This window comes from Opisthocomus hoazin, chromosome 11, assembly GCF_030867145.1.
Source record: "Opisthocomus hoazin isolate bOpiHoa1 chromosome 11, bOpiHoa1.hap1, whole genome shotgun sequence".
Lineage (NCBI taxonomy): Eukaryota > Metazoa > Chordata > Aves > Opisthocomiformes > Opisthocomidae > Opisthocomus > Opisthocomus hoazin.
In genome coordinates this window covers 3,305,830-3,330,813 of record NC_134424.1, presented here as the reverse complement: position 1 = coordinate 3,330,813, position 24,984 = coordinate 3,305,830, and the positions used below count along the sequence as shown (strand labels likewise).

Sequence of the window (24,984 nt, the reverse complement as noted above, 5' to 3'; positions counted from 1 at the left end):
ATACGTTTGCGTTCATCAGCAGTTAATTCACTGCAGAGCTATCAGAGCTGACTGTTTAAGGCACGCAAAGCCCGAGTGAATCGGCTTCTTATAGGAGACATCAGTGGAGGCTTCAGGGAAGCTGAATATACCCCCAGGCTGCGGCATAATTGCTTAGCAGCTGTACAGGTTGTACAATAACCCATAGCTAAATCAGCCTCCATGTTCTGTCTGTTCTGTTTAGGCAGGATTTAGCCACTGGACCAGCATGTTGGTACACTCCATCACCAACTGGTAGGGGGTTCCATAGTCTTCAGCGGGGCTTTATTGACGCTTTTTCTGTCATGGCTAGTAGATTATTTGTGAATTACCACAAAGCATCTGCCTTATTACATGATAGTGTCAATTAAATGGTAAAGCATTAAAATCAAGAGTCATTGACTGACTTGAGTAAGCTGTGAATAGCATATGCAATATACAACCATGATGATATTTCTATATACAAATGTAGACAGATGGATAAAATGGGCAAGAGAGTCTAAGAACTGCAATCTTTCTCAGCATCTCTTTCAGTTCACAAATATGACAACAACACTGTTTTATCACATTATCATTTTCAAAGACTGAAAACAGAATCAGTAATTCATAAAGCGCTGGAAATTGAACACCAGATTTTGCACACAGGACCAGTTTGCTAAAGGAGGTTAGTCTGGATCACATAAGACTTTGAAATAGTTATAATTCATTAAAACAACATGATCCAAAACAGTGACACAAAGAAATGATTCAATACCCCATACTGCAGTAATGTACAATACAAATAAATCGGAGAAGGGTATGTGAATGAAAGTGCAAGTCTAAGAAATATTTCACATAGGTACTCGCAATGAAACAGCTGCTTTTGGGTAAGCAAACCACGTCACATGGTGTAGAGAACCTTCGAATGATTTTTTTCCCCGCTTTCCCTAATGGAAGTTTTGTTTTCTGTTTAACTGCTCAGCTAATGATGAAATATTTTTCTAACTAGTGTACAGTCAAATCGTTATTTGCATTTTGATTATACAGTATATTCAACAAAAATACCTGTTCATTCCTATTCTACACACAGTATCCCTACAGTGTGTAGAAAACATGCTCAGCATACAGTTTGCCACAGGTAATCTCTGGATTTTCTGACATTGATGAGAGCAGGAGCAAGGAGATCGCTGTTTAAAACTTCCAGTTTCAATTGTTTTATTAAGCCTAGATCTTGAGGTTCTAGTATCCTGACATTCCCCATCTGATTTGCTTATAAAAAATATTTACATACTGCATACAGTATTTACTTGTGCTTCTGTATTAATTTACTAACAATAATTATAAGCACATTGTAATTTCTGAGCATCCCAGAAGACCTTCTGCTGCTTAGCAGGAGTAAACAAAAGGAGCAGGATTTACACCGTGGCACAGGGAGAGAGTGTTTAAACTCTCCGGGTGCAAAACATTATTACCAGTGTGTCCACTGGTGCAAAGTAGAATCTATGAGGCTTTTGATTATTAAATGACAAAATAGCTAATGCTACAGTTTTAAAGAAGAGAAAATAAATCATCTCTCCAGGATTTTTCCAGAGATCTTTGTGACAGAAAACAGGAAATGAAATAAGGGTTTGTATGGCTGTAATTAAAGCACACAGCTAATTAAAGTACTAAAATCATATGTATCCTTGCTCATAAAAAAGAGAAGGAATCTTCTTTGCCTTTCTTTCTATATATGATTAAACCCTGATATGTCACATCCAGATTAACTAATTTAGCTACAGCTTTCCTTATTTCTGCTCCCATTTTATTATGCAGCATTTATTATCTCTCTACACTCCTTTACTAGCTTTTCTTTTTAAAATATTTGGTTGGGTTATAAATGCTGAAGAAAAGGAAATACCAATCCCTTATGGTTCTGACAGCAGAGCTGTGGTGGACACATTGCTGAATCAGTCAGTTCACATAGGTTCTTTAGAATTATTTAGAAAAATTAAAACTTTTGTTACAGAAATAGTGCAACTAGATCTATTCCACCCTAAGGGGAAAGGTTATTCTTCTATTTTCACCTTTCTTTCACTCGTGAGAATAGTTTATTCCTGATAGCCATGATTGCATGGTCACTGTTCTCCCTGATCATCTGAGCTCTTAATATGACAAGATAACACTGCTTTATATTAATGTTAGTTTGCAAGTGTGTGGAGAAGTGTGCTAACTAGGAAGAGCTAACTAATAGACTATCCATGTTAATAAAAGCACCGTGAAAGATTTTTTTATTTTATTTCCTCTGAGGGTTTTTTATCAAGCCTTTTTAAGTTTACCAAGAAGCAGTATTTGGGCCCCTGCTATTTGAAAAATATCTTAACATTTCCTGAGTTTGAAGCGTAATCTTCTGAATCTCTTGCCATGGTCCAGCGGTGAAGGTCCTCAGCCCTCAGTCCCATTTTCAGGGCACAGACATTTTCCTCCAGCCCTGCTTGTCTCTTCCCATCTTCGCTGCAGCTCAAGCACATCGTTGCCCAGATTTTCAACAGCTGGTATGCTCTGATTTATGCAGAATACTTTATTTCATTTAATGCACACACGGAAGTCTTCCAAAAAATTCCAAAATCAACACATTTTTACACTAGATTTTAAGCCTGATCATACCTGTACCGTCTGCTTACTGTTCCCAGTCTTACTGTCCCTTCCACGTTAAGTATTCTACTTCAGAATTTTCAGAAGTAGCTAAATTCCACCCTCATTGGTGTGGCTTATGCCCTGAGTAGTGGGCTCTATCTTTAGTTCATGCTGCTGGTCAGTTTGGAGGGGATTTCAAGGTTATCAGCTGCAGGAGTCAAAAAGGAATTCTGTAGTTGAGTAATCCAAGCTGATTTTACCCGCTCTTTCTTCATGTGATCCCCAGATCAGCTTCTCTGGATCATCTAGCAGAACAGCTTCAGGTTTTCTTTTGGGCAATTAACCTGCTTTTGACTGAAGTCTTGAGAAATGGGCGTTTGGTAGCAATATCACTTTTCCAATGGGCAAATCTTTGAAAAGGTTTTGTTTGCCCTTTGCTGAATGCCCAACCTTTTCCTGGCATGTGCTGTGGATTTTAGCTCCATGTAGCATTGAAATGGAACAAAGAAAAAGAACGAGCTTCATGTTCTGGACTTCCACCTTGTGCAGTTTGACACAGATATGGGTTATCTTCATGTATGTCATATATTCTCAGTAAGTATGATGGGAATTTTCTTCATCTGTCTTCTATCATCTCGTGTCCACTGAGGAAAGGAAAGAGTAGTAGGGAAGAGTTCATATATTAAATAAAGCAAATTTGCAAGTCTAGACACTGATCTCATCACTAATGTATGTCTTGTTATCGCCTTCTGTGGATTCAGGATCAGATCCCTCACGGAATACTTATTTTATAAAAATTCTTTTTGATTGAAGCATTTTAATAAATGGGAATTGGAACCCCTTTTGCTTTACCAGAGAGCGGTGCTATTCCCTCACCATGAGTTGAGGATCCCCAAACGCTGTAGTGAATGCATATAAACATATGTGATTCACTCCACTCAGAATTTAAATGAGGATAGCTGAGGGAAAACCGAGAAATGAGGTAGGCTGAAAGAATGCATTAGTCATATACAGCACTTTCCATGCATTAATAATCAGTAATAAGCAAATATTCATAATTTAAATCATTTTCTGGGGACTGGACAAGAAGTATGTATGTTCAGGGGTCAATAAAATATGCTCAATACTTGTTGGCTCCTAGACTTGTTTGTAGGACATGGCTCAGTCCCGTTTCTGTGAAGGACGGTAATTGATTCTCTGCCATAACTAAGGCTGATCTACATGGTAAATTCCTTCTCCCATGCTACATTTTTTATTGGTGTTTTGCACTCAAGTTATTGCAGTTTCTCAAAGGAAACACGGGGGAATGATTGAGCACCGAAATGAAAAGCTGTCTTTCAACAACCTTATGCAAAGACAATGGAGCAGATACTGTGACTGGAGACTTCTAACCCTATGGGTGGGAGGAATCACCCCCTCGCTGCTGAGCCCTTAAAACTTCCCCCCGAAGCCCCAAACTGAAGGGGATTCTCCCGCTCCAATGTGAAATGCAAGTCCCAACAGGTTTTGTGGACTAAAGAGCTGGGTCTGCTCACAGTTGTGTGCTGCATCTGAATTGCTCTACCACTCTCCTGGGGAAAGACCGTTCTCCTACAGCCCTCTGAGCACTCGCGGCCACCATCTGCTTCTGCCTTTCTTCTGCTGCTCCACTGTTCAAAGTCAGATTCCAAGCCCATGAACGCCTGAACACATTTAAACTTTTTAGTTATGTGGGAAAAGAATTCTGCCTTCTTGTGTGCTACTGTTGGATTTAGAGAAATAGGAAGTAAAAAAAATAATGGCAATTAATTGGTAAACAGGAGAAGTCCTCAATCCATTGATCAAATATAACATACAAAACATACTGTACTGTGAAATAGCATTTCAGCTTGAACCAATTTGAGAAGAAATGTGTCAGGGCAGTTCAACAAACTTCATTGAAACATTTCAATTACCAGAATGTCAACACTGTTTGTTTAGCTTGTACTGAAACCTTCCAGAATATCCATTATCCTAAAAAAAAAAAAAAAATATTTTGCTTGGGGAGGAATCAAGACAAAATGGATTGAAAATTCCAAAATTTGCACTAGTCTACTAACAAAGGAGGAGATTGATGTCAGTTAACTTTTATTTAGCTGAAGTCAATATGCAGTCTAAGGTAGTTATTTACTTTTTCTTGGCAGGCACCTGCATCTCAAATGAGATGCCTAACTTTTAGATGAGCAAAGTTGGGGGAATGAAACCTATCCACAGTGTCTGAAAAAAAACCCCTACCCGTACTGAAATCAGACTAGATGAGTAGTACAGGCACTGAGAAGTTTTGCTTGTCATGCTGGTTAGCGCCACAAACCATCCCGCTTTATGTACCCGCTGTTTGCAGATAAAGGTAGTATAGACATTTGTATGCTGGTAGCTATTTTCATATAGAACATATTTTCTTACGGTATTCCAGCACGCACCATTCTGCTCCCAGCTTTCTACAGCTATGCAGCTAGGTGAATAGCAATGGGATATTAATATTGCTATTATTTTATATTTTAAATCCAGTTTTTGAAGCCTGGATTTAGTGTATCTCCATTTTTATCCTTTCTACCACAAGGAACTTTGCATAGCTTTGATGATATGCTTTAACTCTTCTATCTTATCAGTGTATGTGTGCTTGTAAAGAAGTTCATTTTCTATTTTAGATTTTAAATAGAGCACTTGAAGTGTGGGCATCAGCAATTAGAGCAATTCCAGATATCTTAGATGCTATCTCTGTAAGTCAACATGAATACAAATTAAGCTTATCTCTTGATGAAATTCTAATTTTGCTTAGAGGACTAATGGAATTGATTCTACATCTGCTAAATTTGATTGATCACTTCAGTTCTGTTCCTTGCTAGCAAACAGATCGACAGAAATCAAAGACATGGATTTACCTGCCTGCTTTCTGTGCTTGGTCTGAACTTACATATTAGGATATGAACGCTCCTACAAAACTGGAGATTGCTGTGTAGAATTGCTTTGTGTTTTCATCTCTCGGGCCACACTACTACTACATATTCAGTGCTAAACCGACAAAACCCATCATTACACCCTTCCCAAGGGAATGCTGAGAGCTGCAAGGAGTGTTCTATGTTCTAGCTAAAAATATCTTATGCTCAGATTACAATGGTTTCGGTTTCTGTATGAAAGGTAGCAGAAAACAGGGTATTGCAAGGGGCTAGTAGAGGAAGCTATAATATGTTTCTCAAACATTAATTTGCTAACAGCAGTGGTATTTTTCTATTTTCTGCGTTGGTTGTAGGCATAAGTGTGCAAGCATTTGTCCATGCTTCCTTCTGGATAATGTCATTGAATCTAGAAGGAACATAGAACATGGCAGTACTGACTGAAGAGTTACTGCACACGAGCAGAATTGTTTTGTGACCCAGCAAAACTAATGATAATGGCATAAGCGCAGTTTTACAACCAAAAGGATGCCAGAAAATGCCTCAGGCTGACCTGAAGTACCTCCAGTCTTTCCTTCTTTGTGTTCTCCACTTTTCCAATTATTTCTGTCTTCTCCCCCAAGATGAGAGAGAAGGCAGGGGAGTGGAAAGCATATGACTGAAAGATGAGGAGCGAGATATAGGGAGAAGGAAGAATGAGCACAGATGAGGGGATGAAAAAGACAATATTTTATTTTTCTTCTTCACCGTATTTTGCTTTGGTTTTCCCCTTTCTTCTTTCTCTGTTCTCCTCCCATTTGAAGTTAATCCACTGCAGAATAATGAGAAGGCAGAAGGGGACCCCTGTTGCTACCTGACCCAGTGAAACACTGGCAGGCAGCAGACAGAATATTAGTGCAATGGAAGACATAAGAAAAGGCCTTTTCCTTTCTTTTCTTTCTCCTTAGAGAGTTTTATAATGGAACAAGCCAATAAACCTAATTTCATCATGTATTACTGACTACTTAATGCAATAGTGTTTAGCACATCAGATAGCATGAGCATCAAGTAGGCAAATGAACCATATGTTCTCACATATAAGAAAGAATGACAACCTGTGTGATGCTGGATTTATTACAATTTCCCTTCTATATGACACCTCTCTAATACAATTTTAAATTGTTCCTACTCAGCTCCTGGGAACCTTGTTAAAGTGAGCCTTTCTGAGGGGCTGTCCTACACGCTGAGCTGTCCCAAGCAATCTGTCACTCTTCCATGTCGTATGGAGTTGCAATAAACTAAACCCCAGGGATGTCAGTGTTGTGCCCTCTCTCCCTTTCAGTTCACGTTCTATCCCTGCTTCATGCACGTATTCTGATTGATGTTCAGGATTTGATCCAAAGCCTGCTAATCTCATTGGAGTTTTTCCATTGATTTCAGCAGGTTGCAAATCAAGGTTCCTAATTAGGAGTTTGCACAAAAATAATGCGAGAATGCAACCTTCTGTTCTTCTCTTCTAGTCCAAGTTGTACTGCCACGTACAGCATTACCATTGCACTGTTCTGGTGTGCATTGCCATGCTATACAAAAATACTAGTACTGGATGAAAAAACATGCTGCACAAACATCAAAGAAAAGATAGTTCCTGATCCCAAAAGTTTTCAACCTAAGAGTAACATTAGAGGTAACAGATAGGTCAGGATGTGTCGGGGAGGTAGTGCAAAAAGGAGCAATAAGATATTAGCGTAACAGGCACGTGGACTGTTGTCAGTCATGCTGTCGGTGTGATGAACAGAGAGACTTTCTAGGGAGGAGTTTCTGGGATCATTTCAATGTGAAGGGCTCTGTAAAAGAAAGTGTAGCAACAGCACCTTGAGACTGCAGCTAATGCTTGGCCAACATTTAGGGTCTGTAAGGAGGATGCTAACAGCTCTGGTTTAGCCCTTGGATTTTGTTACGAAGAAATGCTACTATGTCATTACTTCTTTTCTATGAGAACTAAAAATCTTTTCAAATTTGCAGTGAAAGGAGAAGTCTGCTTAGGGGACATGCATGTTTTACTCGTACTTTGTAAGGACTAAAATTTCTATTCTCTGTGATGTTTTGAGCAAGGACGTGCGTCTAAGGCTTTAGTGATCCACATACAGACCCTATCATTAGCCTGGTTTTCAGTGCCCCAGTGTTTCCTACAAACCAACGGGTAGCCCAGCTGGTGGGTGCAAGAAGCTAGAGGTGACGAGAGGTAGACACGGCAGCAAGAGCATGTGCAGCTGAAAGAAGATGGATCATGAGTATGGAAGCTGAAGTCACTGAAGATGAACATTGCTTTTCTCCAATGCTGTGTATCTGTTATGGGGGTGTGCACACATGAACTTGCTGTCCAGGGTTTCTGAAAGCAAGCTAGCACCACGCTGTGTACCTGGTGTCAGGCACTTGCTGTATACACAGAATACTTCAAAGTTAACAAGAGGTCTTCCTGCACTTTTATTTTTGAAATATGTTCTGACAAGCAGATAGGGAAGATTCCCGTAAGTGAATTAAACTCCCACACAGAGGGTAATTCAGGGCCTTTTGTACTGTTTAAATTCTAGTTAAGTCCCATATTAAGGTCTTAGTTTTACATCTGGAGTGAATTTGGTCACATGAATGGCTGTGTCTGAACTCCTAATAATGTGTGAATCGTAAAAATAATGATTAACGGTGGGATTAGATTGAATAGTAGTAGTGTGGGCATACCATCCTGTGTTGAAAGAACTTTTCTCTGATGTACCAGAGTTCTAAGGATTTCATAAAAAGAGCAGAACTTGTTGGCAAATAGAAAAAATTGCAACCTTTTTCTTCGGCAATTCAGTTCATTTTCTACCTGGATTTTCACCAAAGAATTTTGCAAAGTCTGGTTCCTGATCCTTTCCTTCTCAGTGTACTACTATGTGTTTTTCCTGCTGTGAATGTTCAGATTAATCAGCAATGGTTGCATAAATACAATGCTTCATTATGTCCTGTCCACAAGGTAGACTAATAACCAAGAAATCTTCCTTTTTGCCCGGACGTGCTAAGGTATGGCTCTTGGCTCAGTCCAGGATTATGCTACGTCTCTCCATGCACCACATCCACTGTTTGGATGCAGATTTGAAATAGGGTAAGGACAGACACAGGGAAGAGAGAAGAGCCAGAAATGGGCCATGTCTTGTAAAAGTGACACAAGACCAAGCTCTCTGTGTGGGAAAAGATCAGAAATGTGTGTGACTAAAGACGAACAGCTCACCAGCACCTTATAACTATCACAAGGATTTAGAAAGCTGGAGGGATTAAAACACGGCAAGCAACATTTTTAGGTGTTGCTTGTTTGTTTTGTTTCCTGACTAAACTAGTTGTTCGCTTGGCACGTCTTTCTTTCCCATACACATAGAGGTGCTGTTGCACAGTACTCCCCAGCTGCAAGTTTTGAGACAGATTACCATGATAGATCTAGACACATGTCTACAGACATGGCATTTTTGTCACTTTTTTCTTTGGTCATTGCCTAAGAGCATCTGCCTCGCTTTTAGTACTTGAGTATGTTAAGGACTGGGCAAAACAACTTTTACTATTTTATGTTAAAGAGAGTACCATCTCCTGATAATGCTGTATTTTGTCTGGAAGCTTTATGACGGAGTATAACTCAGTTCAGATGTCGGTACGTATTTACATAATATAAATATTTGTGGTCCCAAATTGCAGAGATTCTATGCAAAAATAATGCTCCTTTTTAGGACCAGGGGAATTTTAAGAGATAGCAAGGAACAGTGTTCTAGTGTCATTTTCTATCATTACTAATAGTGTTCTTTTCTAACATACTTTAATAAGACTGTTCAGCTAGATTGTGTAGTTTTGTTTTGATCCAAATAGTTAACACAGAGTTTAATGGCGTTCATTTATTTCCCGTTAATTGTCAGTCAACTCTGAAGCTCATTTATAACAACATGCAGATAAGGAAAATCTTCTTTTAAGCATAGTTTATTAAATGACATTACTATTATCATACAAATTACGCTCAGAATAGGATAAACAGGTACAAAGATCATTAACATATAACACAGACAGTCAGACCTCAGATGGGACTCGGTGGGACCTTTTCAAAAATACCAGAGCTGTCATCAGCAGGTACAATTCATTTGCTCAGTCAAACTTCACTCACATTTACATCTGCATAAATCACTAGTAATTCTGAAGTTACTCAGGAGCTGCGCTCCTTTTTGCCCCTTTCTTCCCCTTGTACTTTTTAATTTAGCCTCTCTCCTGCTTCTCAATCTTTGTAAAATTACAAAAGTCAGTTATTGTCTCAGTGGCTGCTACCATATCTGAAGAAGTTTATAAACAATATACCTTTTCATAACCTATGAAAGCAAGAGTGCTTTTGCTCTTGAGCAGTAAAGTGAGACTGAGAAGACATGATTTCAAACAGGATTTCTCAGATAATAAAAATTACTTTGCCTCTGATTTCATCAGATCCAGCATACTCCCTTTTTATCTGCACAGTGCTATGAAGATGACTTCAATAACATTATGAGGTGTCAGACACTTGATGTTAGAGGCAGACAAGAGAAGAATGAATCTTTACATTAAGTATCAGAGTTACTTTATTTTGAAAGGAATTATTTTATGCCCTTGAAGAGACAGCTACCCTACTGGCAGTGCTGAAATGTGCAGAGGTAGGCTTGATTCCCCCCAGTTTTACACCATGGCAGCTCCACAGGTTTTGATGGGGATTTCAAAGACATTTGCCGTATTGAATTAATGCAGTTCATATCCATGAATTAAAATTGCACCTCTCTAGAATAGATTGGCTGAACAATACAGCAGTGTACAAAAATTACCTCTGCTGCACTTTAAAATCTAATGAGTTGACACCTCTTTCTTTTCCCCTGTTTTATTTTTCTATCAGCCTTGTTAAATACATATTACTCTTTCTTGCTTTTAGGATCAAAGCAAATAGCCATCAACAATCTTTTGTTCACATGCGACAACACTTTCGGAGATGGTTTGTTTGGCCTGGTTAATTAAAAGCTGTACCTATCATCCCTGCTTGATTTCTCAAGTCCTTTACTTAAAAAGTATGTGTGACAATCTTAATGAGCTCTCATTTCTTCCCAGTCTCATGTCTTCTGCAGAAACATTGCAAACTCTTCTTTTTGAACATCACACAGAGATATGACTCCAGCAGGTCTTGGGTAGGCTCTTTGTTTTCTCTTTCTGCGTTTAATGTTTATCTTGTACACGAAGGGAGTCACTCAGAGAGGACAAGGACGTGGATCAATCGAACAGAACAAGGGGACATTGCTTTACACTATGCTTAAATAAATCGGGGAAATACTTCTCACAAACTGTTCCAGGACTAAAGGTCTACAGAGGCTCAGAGGACTTTGGATTAATTCCTGCAGACAGATTTCATCCTATTTCGGAAAGGACTATCTCTGTTTCCAAACCCTGGGTTACAGGTCACTCGGTGCTGGGAAAGGATGCTGGTACCCACTGCTGCATCCTTACCCTGCCCTTGCCCTCTGCCTTGGGTGTCCTGCTGCTGGAAAATTGGCTAGACGTGTCTCTGAACTGGGCTTGAAGAGCTGTCCTATGTTCCTGTGATCCACGTGAAGAGAACTGCATGCAGCATACCCATGTTTTTGCAGGCAAAGTTCCCAGGCTTGTTACATACAGAATGATATTTCTGAGTATTTCTTTGTATGGATTATATTACTGGATTTTCATCTCTTCTTCTCCTCCTAGCAAGCTTTGTTCTAATTGAGCTATTTACCCAGAGGTAGCACCTGTGTAATTCAGGCAGGAACATAGGTGTCAGCACTAGTCTGGTAAGAATTTAGGCATTTCGTAAATCAGAGAAGCCAGTTTAGAATTAGGCTTATGCTTAAGCAATCCCTTGTTGCAGCAGGGCTTTATGAACAGCTGTATCCCAAGCAGCTCATTTCATTCTTCCTTCTCCTCCTCCTTTGGCAGGGATGCATTTATCAAATCTGCTTCAGATCTTTTTTTTTCCCCTCAACAGGCACTCATTTACTTATTGAGAGAAGTCCAGTTTTCCTGGCAGACAAAATCTACTTCTTGCATTATATTGGACAAGTTAAACTTCTCTTGTCTTGTCACGGTACTTGGAATTACTTTGTCTTGTGATGCAAATGCTAAGAATTATTATCTGTAGCCTTCAGGCAGCCTACAATGTTGTGAAAAGTAAGGGTTTTCAGCAAGCTTTTCAGCAGGTGAGACATGCATTTCACAGCTGCTTTTTAAATCGTTTGTCAGAGCTTGATCCGAAGCCAGTTAAAGGAGATACTCCTGTTGCCTGCAGAATCACAGTTTCATTATTTGAAAGACAAATGGAAGAGGATAAAGTGCAGCCTCTCTGAACCCACCCTCGGCATAAAGTCGTGGCTTTGGGGAAGTTTATGGCAACTTTGATGTTCATGGCAACTGGGTCGGTATTTCACATTGCTTTTTTTTTCTTGTGTTTGAAATGCATCATCTTGATTTTTTGCTGTGCTCTGCTTTCTCATCCCTCTGCTGACACAGACCTCAGTACAGCTGGAAATTACTCACTTTTTTTTTTTTTTAATTCCCTTCCCTGCTAACTAATTACTCTGGAGTCCTTTGTGCTTTTACATAAATTCTGCCCGAGTATCTTATTTACTGCTAGCTCCCTAATTGTCTTTAGGTAGCGTGACCTCTGTTTCAGACACCTCAGAAGCTTTTATTAGCTCACGGTTTCTCTTTGCTAAGCTCTGTTTTGGTCCGTTAAAAGAGCCGTTCCATCCTCATCCAGCCCAGTTGCTGAAATACGGTTTCAGAACAGCATTTTTTTCAGATCAAACATTACTTCGTCAGCTCTTGAGTGGGTACAAACACCTCTTAGTGGATAAACCAGGAAGCTGGGAATTATTCAGATCTCAATTCCTAATGAAGAATACAGGGAAAAAACTCTGAGCTAGACATGACTAAACTTCAGTGAAAAAACCCTAGCCAGACATCCATAGAGAGACTGTGCATTCAGAGATCCTCCCCTTTATTATTCTGTATTTTTACAGGCTGTTTTTCCTGTGTATTTACCTACAGTGGAAGTTTTTGGGGCCTGGGATAGTTTTTTTTTTTTGCCTCATCCCTACTTCTGGATTCCACTTTTTACTTAGAGCTTTTAGTGCAACGGCAGTAAAAAGAACAGGGCATCAATGTTTGGCGGTGAGAAAGATGCTACAATGACTTGTTATAACTTGTTATTCAGGTATCAAATTTATGAAAATTTGCTGATTCACATTTGAATATCATTGGATACTGTCTGATGAAGCCACCATGTGTTAGCTAACCAGTCAGTTGAATCAACTGTTTTATCACCCGCAGCTTCTAATGAGGGTGTTTTCTTGTGGCTGGTGCAAACTGATCTGAAGAAATGCATCATTAATGCAAAGAAAATTGCAAAGGCAGAGTGAAATACTTACAAATGTTTCTTCTTATTTAAACCTGCCTTTTAAACACTGCCATCAGGTGTGTCCCCATACTGAGGGGGAGAGACAGCCTCAGTCTCTTGTTCTGATGCACAGTGTTGTGATGCCAGCAGAAAGGCTCAGTTCTTTTTTGCTTGTTCATCCTTCCTTCTCCTTAAAATGTCATTTAGTTGATACAACATTATACTGAAGAACATATTTTGTTGCTTCATATTTTGCTCCTCTCCAGTGTAAGAAGGATATTTGACGGATTATTAAACCCAAACTTATTTTCTCATTGTACTACAAATTGCACGAAACAACTGCTGCAGTACCTGGTCATTATTGCCAAGGTAACAATGATTTTTCATTCAAGCCCAAATCCTTTCCCCTCGCTGCTCCACACCCCCGTGAGAGAGTGCCCAGCACCACAGGGACAGCTCAGCTTTTTCCATTCCTAAATCCACCCCTGCGCAGGAGCAGATCTTTCGGCAGGGTAAACTCAGACAGGAGTGGGAGACATGAAACTGGGGGGATGTAAGCGAGAAGACCGCCAGAAATCCAAGTCTAGTGCTTCTCTCCATCAACTAAGAGGCTGGGAGCATGTAACGGGAAACAGAACAAGGTCTAATGTGTGTTACACATATAGCTACAGGCGTATAAATACCAGAGTGGAACGTAGCAAGACAGTATGATGTTTTTTGTGTGTTTAATGGCTATGATGTTACCGCCAGCTTCAACTTCTGCTCTTGTTATTGTTCTTTTCCTTTAATAATTCATTACGTCATCCAGTCTTATGTTGTTAGTAATAAATATTAAATACCCAAGCAGTGAGGCATGAATTAGATTATTTCTTTTTATAAAAGGATTTTTGGATTAGATGTAAATGTCAATTAAAAGAGGAATATAAAAAAAAAGCAGTGCTTCTGTGAGCGCTGGCATGAATGAAGCCTGGTTTTCTGTGGATTTGTGACTTGCAGCTGGATCTTGTCAGAAGTAGTAAAGTGTGGCATTTGATGCCTACTAAAGAGTGTGCTTGTGTAGTGGCCTCACTGGCAATAGGGGCTGTACAGAGAGACCCTGACCTCATTTTCGTAGAACTTTCAGGAACTTCATGTCTTTCAGCCCGCTGTACTTCTAAACTGAGAAAAAAATGGTTGAGAACTTTGACATCTAGCAGGTACATCAGGTGGGTAGAAGAACTGACACAAAATTAACAAAACATTATAGCATAATATTGGTTTCTGTCCAAAAGTTCATTGCTCACCCAATTCAGTTTTCATATTGAAATTCTCTGCCTTTGGTAGATATGTGTTCTGTATGTTTGCGAAGAACATCCCAAAATCCTGAAGAGCCATCCTTGTGCGTAACAGCAAAACGATGCCAGGCGTGCAGTGAAAGCTTACCTAAGGAAAACATATGCCAAACTCTGTACTGACTTACATCCTAAAGTATCTCATTGATGTAAGGAAGCATATGAATAAGCTTAGAAATTAATTTTGTCCATAAAACCCAAGAGTGGTCCCAAAATCACTATTAAATGCACTTTACCCAATACTCTGCAAACTGGTGTAAACAACATAGTGACTAATAAGGTGATTTGAGGGCCCTATGAGGCAGCGATGTATTTGATTTGGCTCCTTGGCTTGTGAGATGGCATTTCAGCATCTCAGCTAGTCTGCTAATATCTTTTAATAATCCCGACAAAATTGCACAGGCAGCTGGGCTCAGACACATTATTATTACATAGGAGCACTGGGATCTGAAAAAGAAGCCCCCCATGGTAAAATATAGCACAATTAGGTAACAAGTTGGGTCCTTGTTCTTTCTCCTGAGACTCCAAATTTTGCTGCAAGAAAGTCAGCTAGCTAGGTTAATGGTCAACTCCAGTATGTCAACAGAACATTCCTAATATAGAAATCAGTAATAAGAAGAGGTGAAAATTGGTCGATGCATATTCAGCTTGCTGTAGCAGAGAAAAAGTGCAAAGGAAGCATTTAAAAATTAAAAGTAACACTGTATTTCTATTACTGTTCCTGTAACAGAAGTATTTTTTGCTTCTTCTTTGTTTGTTTATTTTATTTTATTTTATTTTATTTCATTTCCCCAGGGTCAGCTTACTAGAGGATGGCAGCCTCAGGCTCCATAACATCACCAAATCAGATGCCGGGGTGTACACTTGTATAGCAACAAATCAGTTTGGAGTGGCGAGAAGTTCAGGGAACCTGGTTGTGAAAGGTACTTTAGTATTTTCATTTGTGATTTATGGATATTGGAAAGCATATGCTTTTTTTTCATTGGGATGCCCAAGTCTGTGCCAATCAGTGCTAGTATTGACAGGTTTTTACTTGCAGTTTAAAACTGGAACTGAGCTGTCCACTGCTTGCAGCAAAGAAAACCTCATGACCACACCATGCCGATGATCAATTTTTTTATCAAGGAGGTCTCTCAAGACATCCACAGAAACATCTAGTAACACTAGTAATGATATTTGCACTGCAGTACCATTTGGACATCGCAGGTGTGGCTGCACTGTTGCAGGCATTGGGCAGGCAGAGTTTGAAACGACGCCAAGGCAGTGTGGAGGTTCGGTGTGCCCGGTGAGTTTATTTGGCTCATTTACAATTTATATCACATCTGAGACTGTGGAAGAGATTTTAAACCTGGGGTTCCAGAAGGAAATAAGATCTTTGCATCCCAGCTGTTGCGCACTGCTTTAGTAAAGAACTCCTAAGCCAACCAGAGCCAAGCAAAAACTCTTCTTTGGCCCTTCACAAGACTTTGGATTCTGAATATTAAAAATGCCATCTTCCACAGCCCTCCCCCCCCAGGCTAACTGCTACATTAATAACAAAACAGGGGATCTGTTAGTGTATCTTCTACGCTTTCAGACTAATTTGTTTTCCTGGCTATTAATACAAAGACACCTCATTTCACAGGATATCCCTTTGTCTGAAAACATTTTATTTTTTTGTTTATGTTTTCTTACATCAGACTTTGGTTTAGTTAAAACATTTCAACCATTAACTACAGGTTACTGCACCTAAACAGATCTTTTTCTGAAGGGAGAATGAGGAACATCCTCCTCTCACATTACCATTATTTTGTTCTCCGTGACGTATATGAGATAAAATTTTGATTCTCTCCTCAAAAACACAGTGACTCACCTCTTTGAGAGTCATCACTATGAACTTGTCCCATCAGGATCATTATAAGAAGGTCAATCCTACATCTGCCAAGGCAAAATGACTGATGGGGTCTGATGAGATGTGCGGCAGTGCAACTACCCAGTTATGCATGAAGTTTCCCAAACTTTGTACGGATGTCAGGAAGCACTGGCCTGACTTCAGAGCACCTCTAGCTCTAATGCAAGTCATGCTTTCTTCTTCTATTTTTCCTTTCTTTCCCCCCTTTTTTTTGATCAAGGCACTAAGTGCAGGTAACTGTCTGCCAATCATACTTTGTAGCACTTGCATATAAAACAGAAATAACCTTTAGGACTGGAAAACCGGGTTTCTTCTTCCATTCTTTCCCCTCTCTATGTTTACTGTGTGCCCTCACTGCGAGGGACCGAACTTCCCCCAAGCTGCTGCTTTCTTTGCTCTCAGCTCTTCTCAGCTGGAGTGGAAGTGTACAAACTCATGGCTGAGAGGAGTGGGAGACACAGGGTTCACAGTCCTTGACTGGGAAGGACTTGGTCCTGGGTCTTCTGTGCTCTGGATGAGGACTGTAACCACGAGGCTCCAACCGTTAGTGTGAGAGGTGGAGAGCCCCCAGGTTGCTGTCACTTGGAGGAGTGTGCTGCTTGCCCAGGAAGGCGTGCACTCACAGAAAGGGACCTTCTGTGCAAGATCCCACTTGGGTGACAGTTCTGACTTGCTGCCAGCCAAAGCTGCAGCAGGCACAGAGGGCGGTTGGGCAAGTGGCTCTGTTTGGCTTCTCCTTTTGAGCTAGGCAATTTATTGAGCAGTCTGTGCTGCTTTTGGATGGGGGTCTAAATCCTCCCACTGAAAACAGTGACAACTCCAACAACTAATCCAGCTTTTCAGACCACCTCGGTGAGGCCAGGAGTTTTATTTGTAGATGTTGTGATGCTTTTGTGAGAGCTGTATAAATATCTTCCCTAATGGCCATCCTGTGATTATCAATTTAAACATGCAGAAAACCACCTTATGGGCTAGGAGACACATCCTATCTAATGGTCCCACCTGCTGCAGTTCTCCTTCCCCCCAGAGCTGCAGCTGTGTCTGCGCTGGGGCTGAGCTCCTGGTGTAACCGCATGCTCAGCTCCAGTCCCAACCCAGTGATGCTCTGCAGGGCCGTGTCTTCCCTGCAATATTTTTCACCCTTCTTTGAAACACAGTTAAATACATCGTGAAACACATTCAAGTATATTATGACCAAAGTAGTGGCTTCAAGTTTTTGCTGTGTTGATGGATGGTCTATCTCTATTAGTAAAAAGAAATTGTACAAAGTTATTGCTCAGTTGGACTAGTCCAGAGCTGGCAGACATGAAAAGAGATATGGTTTGCACAGATATTCCTACGAGCAGTAAGTGAAATGATTACGCTCTGTTTCCTCTGATTTTTGATCACTGACAGAAAAAAAAGAAGGAAAACGGAGGCAAACAGCAAGTGTTTTTTCTCTTTGCTTCTGCACAATCTTTTCAGTACAGACACCTTCTTACAGAAGTATTCATATTTATTGATTTTAGATGTGGACAACAAGTTTAAAAGTGGAACTTGTGAGACTATAGTAAGCATATGTATCAGTTTTGCAAAACAGCTAGCTATAATGATGTCTGTAGTTACAAGAACAGCACATTATTAAATGTAGTATGTAACTCTCCTTTTTTCTCAAAATTCTTGTTTTCAGTGACTTCAGCATGGTTACTGTAGCCTGCAGACACAATCTTCTCCCTAACCTACTGCAGCTGGCAAAAATCTTTTTCGTACTCATATTATGAAAGGCAATTAACATTGATGCAGTGCAGTGTGTAATCCGAGACGATGCTACAGCACAGCTAGCAATGAATAAACTAAGAAGTTTAGGGTTTAGCCACTCTGACTTCGTTAAGGTTATATTCCATTTCACATATCACATCCATACATCCTAATGGAGCAATATGGGAAAATCGCATTAAAACATGAAAAAAATGTTTTGTCTAGCATTTATGAAATTTATTAAAACACTGAGTAACAACATGGTATAAAAATGATCTTGTTTGCAGGGAACATTTGTTTTTGTTTCCCCTCTGGAGAAGTTTTGGCTGTTCAATTATAGGCCTCATTGCTTCAGCATTATTTTCAACTGAAATGTCAGAACTTGGAAAAGCATATCTAATGTGCAAATTAAGTTTATTGCTGCTCATTGAGTTGTTTATTCTTTGTGTGAGAAGTCTTTATTATACCTACAGCACTCACAACATCTTATCTGTTTTCTCCTCTGGAATGGGATTTGCCATATAATGCATGTCTGCAGTTGCTAAGCAAGATAGATAGATAATGTAGAACCAAGAGCTTTTAAGAAGCTTTTAAAAGTATTTGAGGTGGAAGTCTTAAAGACAACCGCATAAAAGAAGCAGAAAATATCACACAGATGAACCACTTTACATCAGTGGTATCACTGGATATGAGCAGGCTACAAGGGATACAACAGGATGATAATACTATAATAAAATGGATTTTTTTGCTGACACTACTGAAAATACACACCTCACACACAAACCCAGTACAATTCACAAAAGGACAGTTTTAAGTATTTATGTGGTGGAGGCAAATAGGCTCAGGCCAACTAGATAGTAGAATTCTTGTAATACTAACAGCGTATAGCTATTGGGATATGTTGTGTTACAAGCAGAAACCTTTATGTTCTGATATTCCAAAATACCAGTTCATTAGAGAGTTCCATGGAATGCATTTTTTCAAAATGTTTATCTTTTCCCTAAGGAGGCATTTCATAGCTTTTAACAGATAAATGATCTCTGGAACTTTTATTCCTATTAATAAGATTCTATAACAAGATTGCAGATATCTTATTTCTGATCTCTTTGAATGTGTGATCAAATAATGACACAAGAAATGAGATGACAAACCTAATGAGGCAACCATAATATTATTGGAACCTCCTGATGAAGAAAAGTTTCAAAAAATTCCCAGCCACTTTCACTGCAACCAGCTGGAGCTAATGACCCTTCCTGTACAATAGGCAACTGCCTTTGACGGAAGCTTAAAGATTTTAAAAAAAACAGGACATCATTTTCTATCTGTATTCTATGGGGTTTAGAATGTAACCATAGAATCTGATAACAAATTCTATGCAGTCCTGTTTGTGTCATTCTTACTTATTCTTACCTTGACCTTTCCATAGAAATAAATTGATTCTATTTATAGTATTTTATTTATTTATAGAGTCCTATAATTGTACACAGTGCGTTGCAGAAGAGTCAAAATGTAGCGATCCTGGTGACCAACCATCCAATACAGAGAAGCAGGAGCTAGGAAATGAGGCAGCATTAAGTCTTGTGGCAGTAGAGGTGATGCGGGTCTTGTGGAGGTTAGACATTCGAGAGAGAAATTTGAAGGACGAGCAGTACTTGACACAAGGAAAAATCAGTAGTGGTGTAAAGTTTGATTAATGCTGAATGAACTAAAGCAGAAAAAGTGAATTTCACCCCTGGTATAAGTGCTTGATTCGGAGTTTTAGCAGAATACTCAATTCGAAGGGTATCTTCAGGGTGTCATCAAAGCACTGCAAAACAGATACATCCAAGTCAGCTTTAAGCAAGACAGATAAAAGAACAGCAGCAGTTTATATCTGGGAGCAAGGAGCTCATGTCAGGCTTTGGGGACTACCCGAAAGGCCTGGGAAGGTGGACCCTGTAACCACCGTTTACTCATGTCGAGATATCGAGTGTACCAATGGAAGGCTGGGGAAACATGCTGTTGCCAATCTAATTGATTTACATTGTAAAAGAGCTTTTTTAGGGCCAATCCTCTCCATTGCCAGGGGCTGTTGCACTACACAGGAGGCAGGAGCTGTGGAGGGGACCCTCTGCAGGGATTTCAGAGGAGCCAGTTCCCACCTCCTTGTTCTCCTGGATAGGTCAGACCCAGGGGCTACAGGAGGTGAGAGACAGCCCAGGCTGACTTGCCAGACCCTTAAACACCCTCTTGTAAATCAGGCTCAACCTTTTGCATCATTTGTGAGTGAATATATGTGGAGACATCTCTCCTATACAGCTGAAGACAGAGCAGACCAAACCCAAGTGGAGTCTGGAAGAAAGCATACCATAAAAGTTCAGAGCACTGTAGAATTTCCACTTTGAGGTTGATCGTGGTGTTCTGGGGAAGACTTTCCTTCTTCAGTGACATGTTTCACCAGCTTTAAAAGCTCAGTGTGGAGATGCACTGCAGTTTATAGGTTCAAGGCAGGAAATAGAGGTTTACAGTATGGCTTTGAAGGAAGAGATGATGAGTTTGGAGGACCACAGCAGGCCAGCAGATCATGCGTCTATACCTGCTAGTGGCAAAAAGACGTTCCAGCTATCATGAAAACAGCTTTCCAACTTTTAACATATAGCACAGCATTGCTTCTTTTTTCTTCTAGTATCATATACAGCATTATTGCACATAATAGAATTTCTCTCCTTAAAGTGTTATTCATGCAGTTCTATTTCAGCTGTGAAAACAAGAAGTACAGGGGGAAAAGCAAGAAAGAAAACTTTATGGAGGTTCTCTGCAGTTCCCAGACACTTTTCAAAATTATTCTATAAAAGTTACCTGTACTTCGCAATGGAATTACTTCATTTGAGATTTATGGAGCCAAGTTCTTTGCCAGCGTGTGCTGACATCTGTGGAGCTGCGCCAACAAAGAATCTGGCCCTTGAATCATCTGGAATTTATTGCGTCTGACACATTGCTTCCAGGGAAAGGGAGAGATTTCTCTAACCTAATGATTGAGTATCTTTAAGACAGTCATCTGAGGCCTTCACATTTTTGCAGTCCTTGACTTCAGACAGACTGATGGAGCTGCCACAATGATAGTTTTACGTGGCTGTGAAGAGTAATCAGAGCACACAGAGGAATCTGAGAAAGCCTGTTCCAAGTCTGAGATCTAACCCACGACAAGAACCTCTGACGATCTCTTAATGACACCAGGAAAAAACACCTAATTTATCTATAAAAATAAAAATCAGATAAGTCCTTTCTTTGTTTTTCTTGGAAAACTTTACTTGATGCCCGCAGCAGGTATATCACTGAAGCTAGTGACACCCAGTTTTTTATTTTGAAAGGTGAGCAGAAAATGCAACATTCTGTCTTGTTTTTGCTTGACCTCTGCCATAAGAGTAGCTCATCCAGCACAGCTTAGATGCTGGGGAGAAGCCCTTGAAGTTTTAGCCCCTATCGCCTGTCTGTACCTGTGTATGAATCAGACACGGCAATGACGGTGACTGAATGAAAATGTGTTTGAAGGTAAGCGGTTGGGTGCCCTATCGTTTATCAACCCTTTGGAACGAAGGCCTTGGTAAAACCAAAATTCTGAATTTTCAAGTGCATTTTTACAGGGTTAAGCCAGGATGAATGCTGAACTAATGCAGCTTGTGCAAAGTTTCTTCTCCTCTCACATCATTTTCAGAATGTATTAATATTGTTGAATAGATTCTGCTCTCATGTTGTGCATCTGCCTCTAAATTCTCACCATTTTATAACACTTTCATGCACTAAAGCTTTGTTCAAGGGAATTGCTTACAACAACATGGTTGTTATCTCTAATCTATCTGCCAGACATCTCAACAAAACTGAAGCCATACAAACCTATTTCTTTCCTCTTCAGCGAGCTACTACTTGCATTAAGAAGAGCTGTAAGTTTGATTCTTAGTGTAAGGGGTTAAAAAAGATTACGTACATGGTTTTTCTGTCTGTGAAGATACCTTCTTTGAAGCTGTAACAGAAGAATCACTGTGCAGTAAACTAACGCTAACATTAATATAGATTGAGGATCTCAACTATAAAGTAAGCGGAGATGGAGAGCAATTTTGCTTTTGCTGCAGTATCCTGTAAGGAAAGATTTTCAAGTTTGAAGAACCCTGGGCATATTCTTTACAGTCTTAAGAATGAAATCTGCACTTTTTGAGCTGATATCTATTGACTCTGGGCTTTACAAAGTAACATATGACTAATTTAGCAGGTTGCCTCTGACATCTGCTCGCTCTCAGAGGCACACAGCGCGCTCATTGTATTGATACTGCAAAAGTAATAGGCTACACATGGGTAAGAGTGTTCTGAAATCATCATCATATTAGAGATAATTTTCTTTATTATGGAACATTTGGGCCAATTTTAAATCATTTCACAAATGGTACAAAACTAATTCAAGACCTACTATTTTTATAAGCATTTTAATAAAAAGATTTTTTTTTTTTGTCTCCACAGAAAGGACTGTAATTACTATTCCACCTTCTAATATGGATGTAACAGTTGGGGAAAGCATAGTCCTTCCATGCCAGGTGTCTCATGACCCCTCTGTTGATGTGGTGTTCATGTGGTCATTCAATGGCAATAGAATCGATTTTAATAAAGGAATACATCATTTTGAAAGAATTGGAAGAGTAAGTTTCTTAAACTCCTTAGTGCTTAATGAAAGTATTTGCCACAGTCTTTAGACGACGCAAATATTTATCATAATTCTTCCATCGTTATTTATATGCAGGGCAAATCACTGTTTCTTTACAAGGGCTGCAGCCATTTTTTTTTCTTTCTTATATTTCATAAAGGCGCTTGAGTTATTTGTGAAGCCATAATAAAAATGTCCATATGAAAGAAACTGATGATAGCTATGAATATTTTAATTTAAAAGCTGCATTTTTTTATTAATATTGAGCAATTTATAAAAATATCCAGTATGGAAAACATGTTGTGAGTGATTAGTTTGCTTTCTTTGTATCTCCAGGAATCTGTTGGGGATTTGATGATAAGAAATATTCAGCTACATCATTCTGGGAAGTATGTGTGCATGGTACAAACAACTTTAGACAGTCAATCTGCAACAGTAGATATCACTGTGAGAGGTATGTCTGTTACATGTAGACACACGTGTCTTCTGGAGGAATTAGAAATTCTTAACATCAGCTGTTAAGTGATCACTAGGATAACAATTCAACATTTCAACAGAGAAATCCTATGTATCTTGTACCCTTGGCCGCCACATTGGATAAAAGGTTCTAGGCAGCACAATCCTAACATGCAGCTGACCCAGGGAGATCTGTGCAACTCTGTCATGGCTTCTTTGGAAGGTCAACGTTTCTGGCCATGCAGCAGAAAGAGAAATGCGGTTATGGGAGCAGATCCTCTAAACCCTAACAGAAATCAGAAACCTGTATAGTGCATCATCTTGCATTCTTTCTAAACCTCAGTTTTGATTAAATACAACAAGAATTCTGAAAATGTTGGATAGTTCAGCAAAAGACACATTGGGCAATTTTCTTTGTCAGACAAAAAAAAAATCCCTTGTTTGCAGTTTTCATATTAGAAATATAAAGACATTCATTTTCCTGACTCAAAACCCCTCAGTAATTAGAAAAATGTAATACAGGCATGAAGTCATCATGTAGGGATTGTGTTGCTTTCATGAAATTGCAACTTCATGAAGAATTCCACTGACTTGAGAAATTAAGAGCTGCCCAACCCAACACAGCAATGAATCTTCTCTTCCTAATACCTTCATCTTAAAATGCTAATCATATTAGGCCCCCCAGGTCCACCAGAAGATGTTGAAGTTGAACATATTACTAGCACTACTGCTGTGTTATCCTGGAAGTCTGGAATAGATAATAATAGTCCAGTCCAGTTCTACAGTGTTCAGATGAGGACTCCTTTCTCAGTTGGATGGCAGGCAGTTACAACAGGTGAGCAATTTGAGAGTTGCCTTGTATTTTTTGCATATAACATTAATTACTCCAAAAATAAATTGTCACAACATGTTTGTTTCACCTTTAGTTCCTGAAGTCATTAATGGTAGGACTCACAAGGCGACCGTGGTTGACTTAAGCCCCTGGGTTGAGTATGAGTTTCGTGTGGTTGCCAGCAATAGTGTTGGAATTGGGGAGCCAAGCAGACCATCAGCTCTACTGAAAACTAAAGCAGCAGGTAAGTACCTAATTTTTGTCATTTTTTTCCACACAGACACATTGCCAGCTCCCAGGTGTGAGAATTTCACTGCAGCAGAGCCATTCACTCCTACAGGGTTACTTTCATATCTGTCTAGCATTTTAGTCTGTGACTGCTATGGCTTCATGACAACAGACCTGCACTACCAATGCAAGGGATTCTTGGGCAGAATTGAGGTACCGCACACGTTGCTCTCTGGGTTGGAGATAAAGCAATAAAGGCTGGAGCTGGCTCATGCTTCCTCTCTTTGATATGTCCCAAAATGTCCCAAAATCTATCTAATCCCCATGCCTGAACACAAGCTTTCATTCAGGCAATTGGGGAGCAAAATTTGTTTTCTTCCAATTATAACTGCATTTATACCCTGCTCAAGGACTTGCATAGAAAATGATAAAGGCAGCTCTCTGGCATATCCTAGCACGAGTGTATAATGCCTTTGCTGCAGAGGATGTTTGACATCTGAGCATCAGTAGGGACAGGATATTGGCTTTAAATGGAGACAATAAATTACAGCATCCAAAGCCCAATGAAATTAATAGCTTCCACTGAATCCAGGGCGGGATCCTTACTATCTGTCTAACCTTTACACATTTATCTTCTGAGACTTGGAACCTCATAGGAAGAAGACTCATTCTTGGATGACCGTCACTGTTGGTCCGTCGACCTACTCAGTTTGGTAGAATTTATTTGAAGAAAAATCCTTTGGTTAGTTCCATTTCTCCCAGCCTCCTGCTCATCAATCCTCTCCTCCTATAAAATCATTAATTACAGGATGGAAAGCAGTAAAATGGAAGCAGCTTTTACAATCCGCTTTCTCTTCTCTGTTTTTCTCGTTTGCAGAGATCT

General features: G+C 39.7%; 1 protein-coding gene across 2 annotated transcripts in view; it reads left to right on the top strand.

Annotated features, from left to right (window-relative positions):
* Nucleotides 1-24,984, top strand: part of LOC104331264 (contactin-6) — a 150,850-nt gene that overhangs the window by 109,460 nt on the left and 16,406 nt on the right. For both annotated transcript variants that reach the window (XM_075432529.1, XM_009936553.2), the window contains exons 12-16: nt 15,081-15,208; nt 22,405-22,580; nt 22,922-23,039; nt 23,718-23,876; nt 23,968-24,117. In XM_075432529.1, the coding sequence (XP_075288644.1) occupies nt 15,081-15,208; nt 22,405-22,580; nt 22,922-23,039; nt 23,718-23,876; nt 23,968-24,117 (731 nt within the window). The remainder of the gene's footprint in view (nt 1-15,080; nt 15,209-22,404; nt 22,581-22,921; nt 23,040-23,717; nt 23,877-23,967; nt 24,118-24,984) is intronic.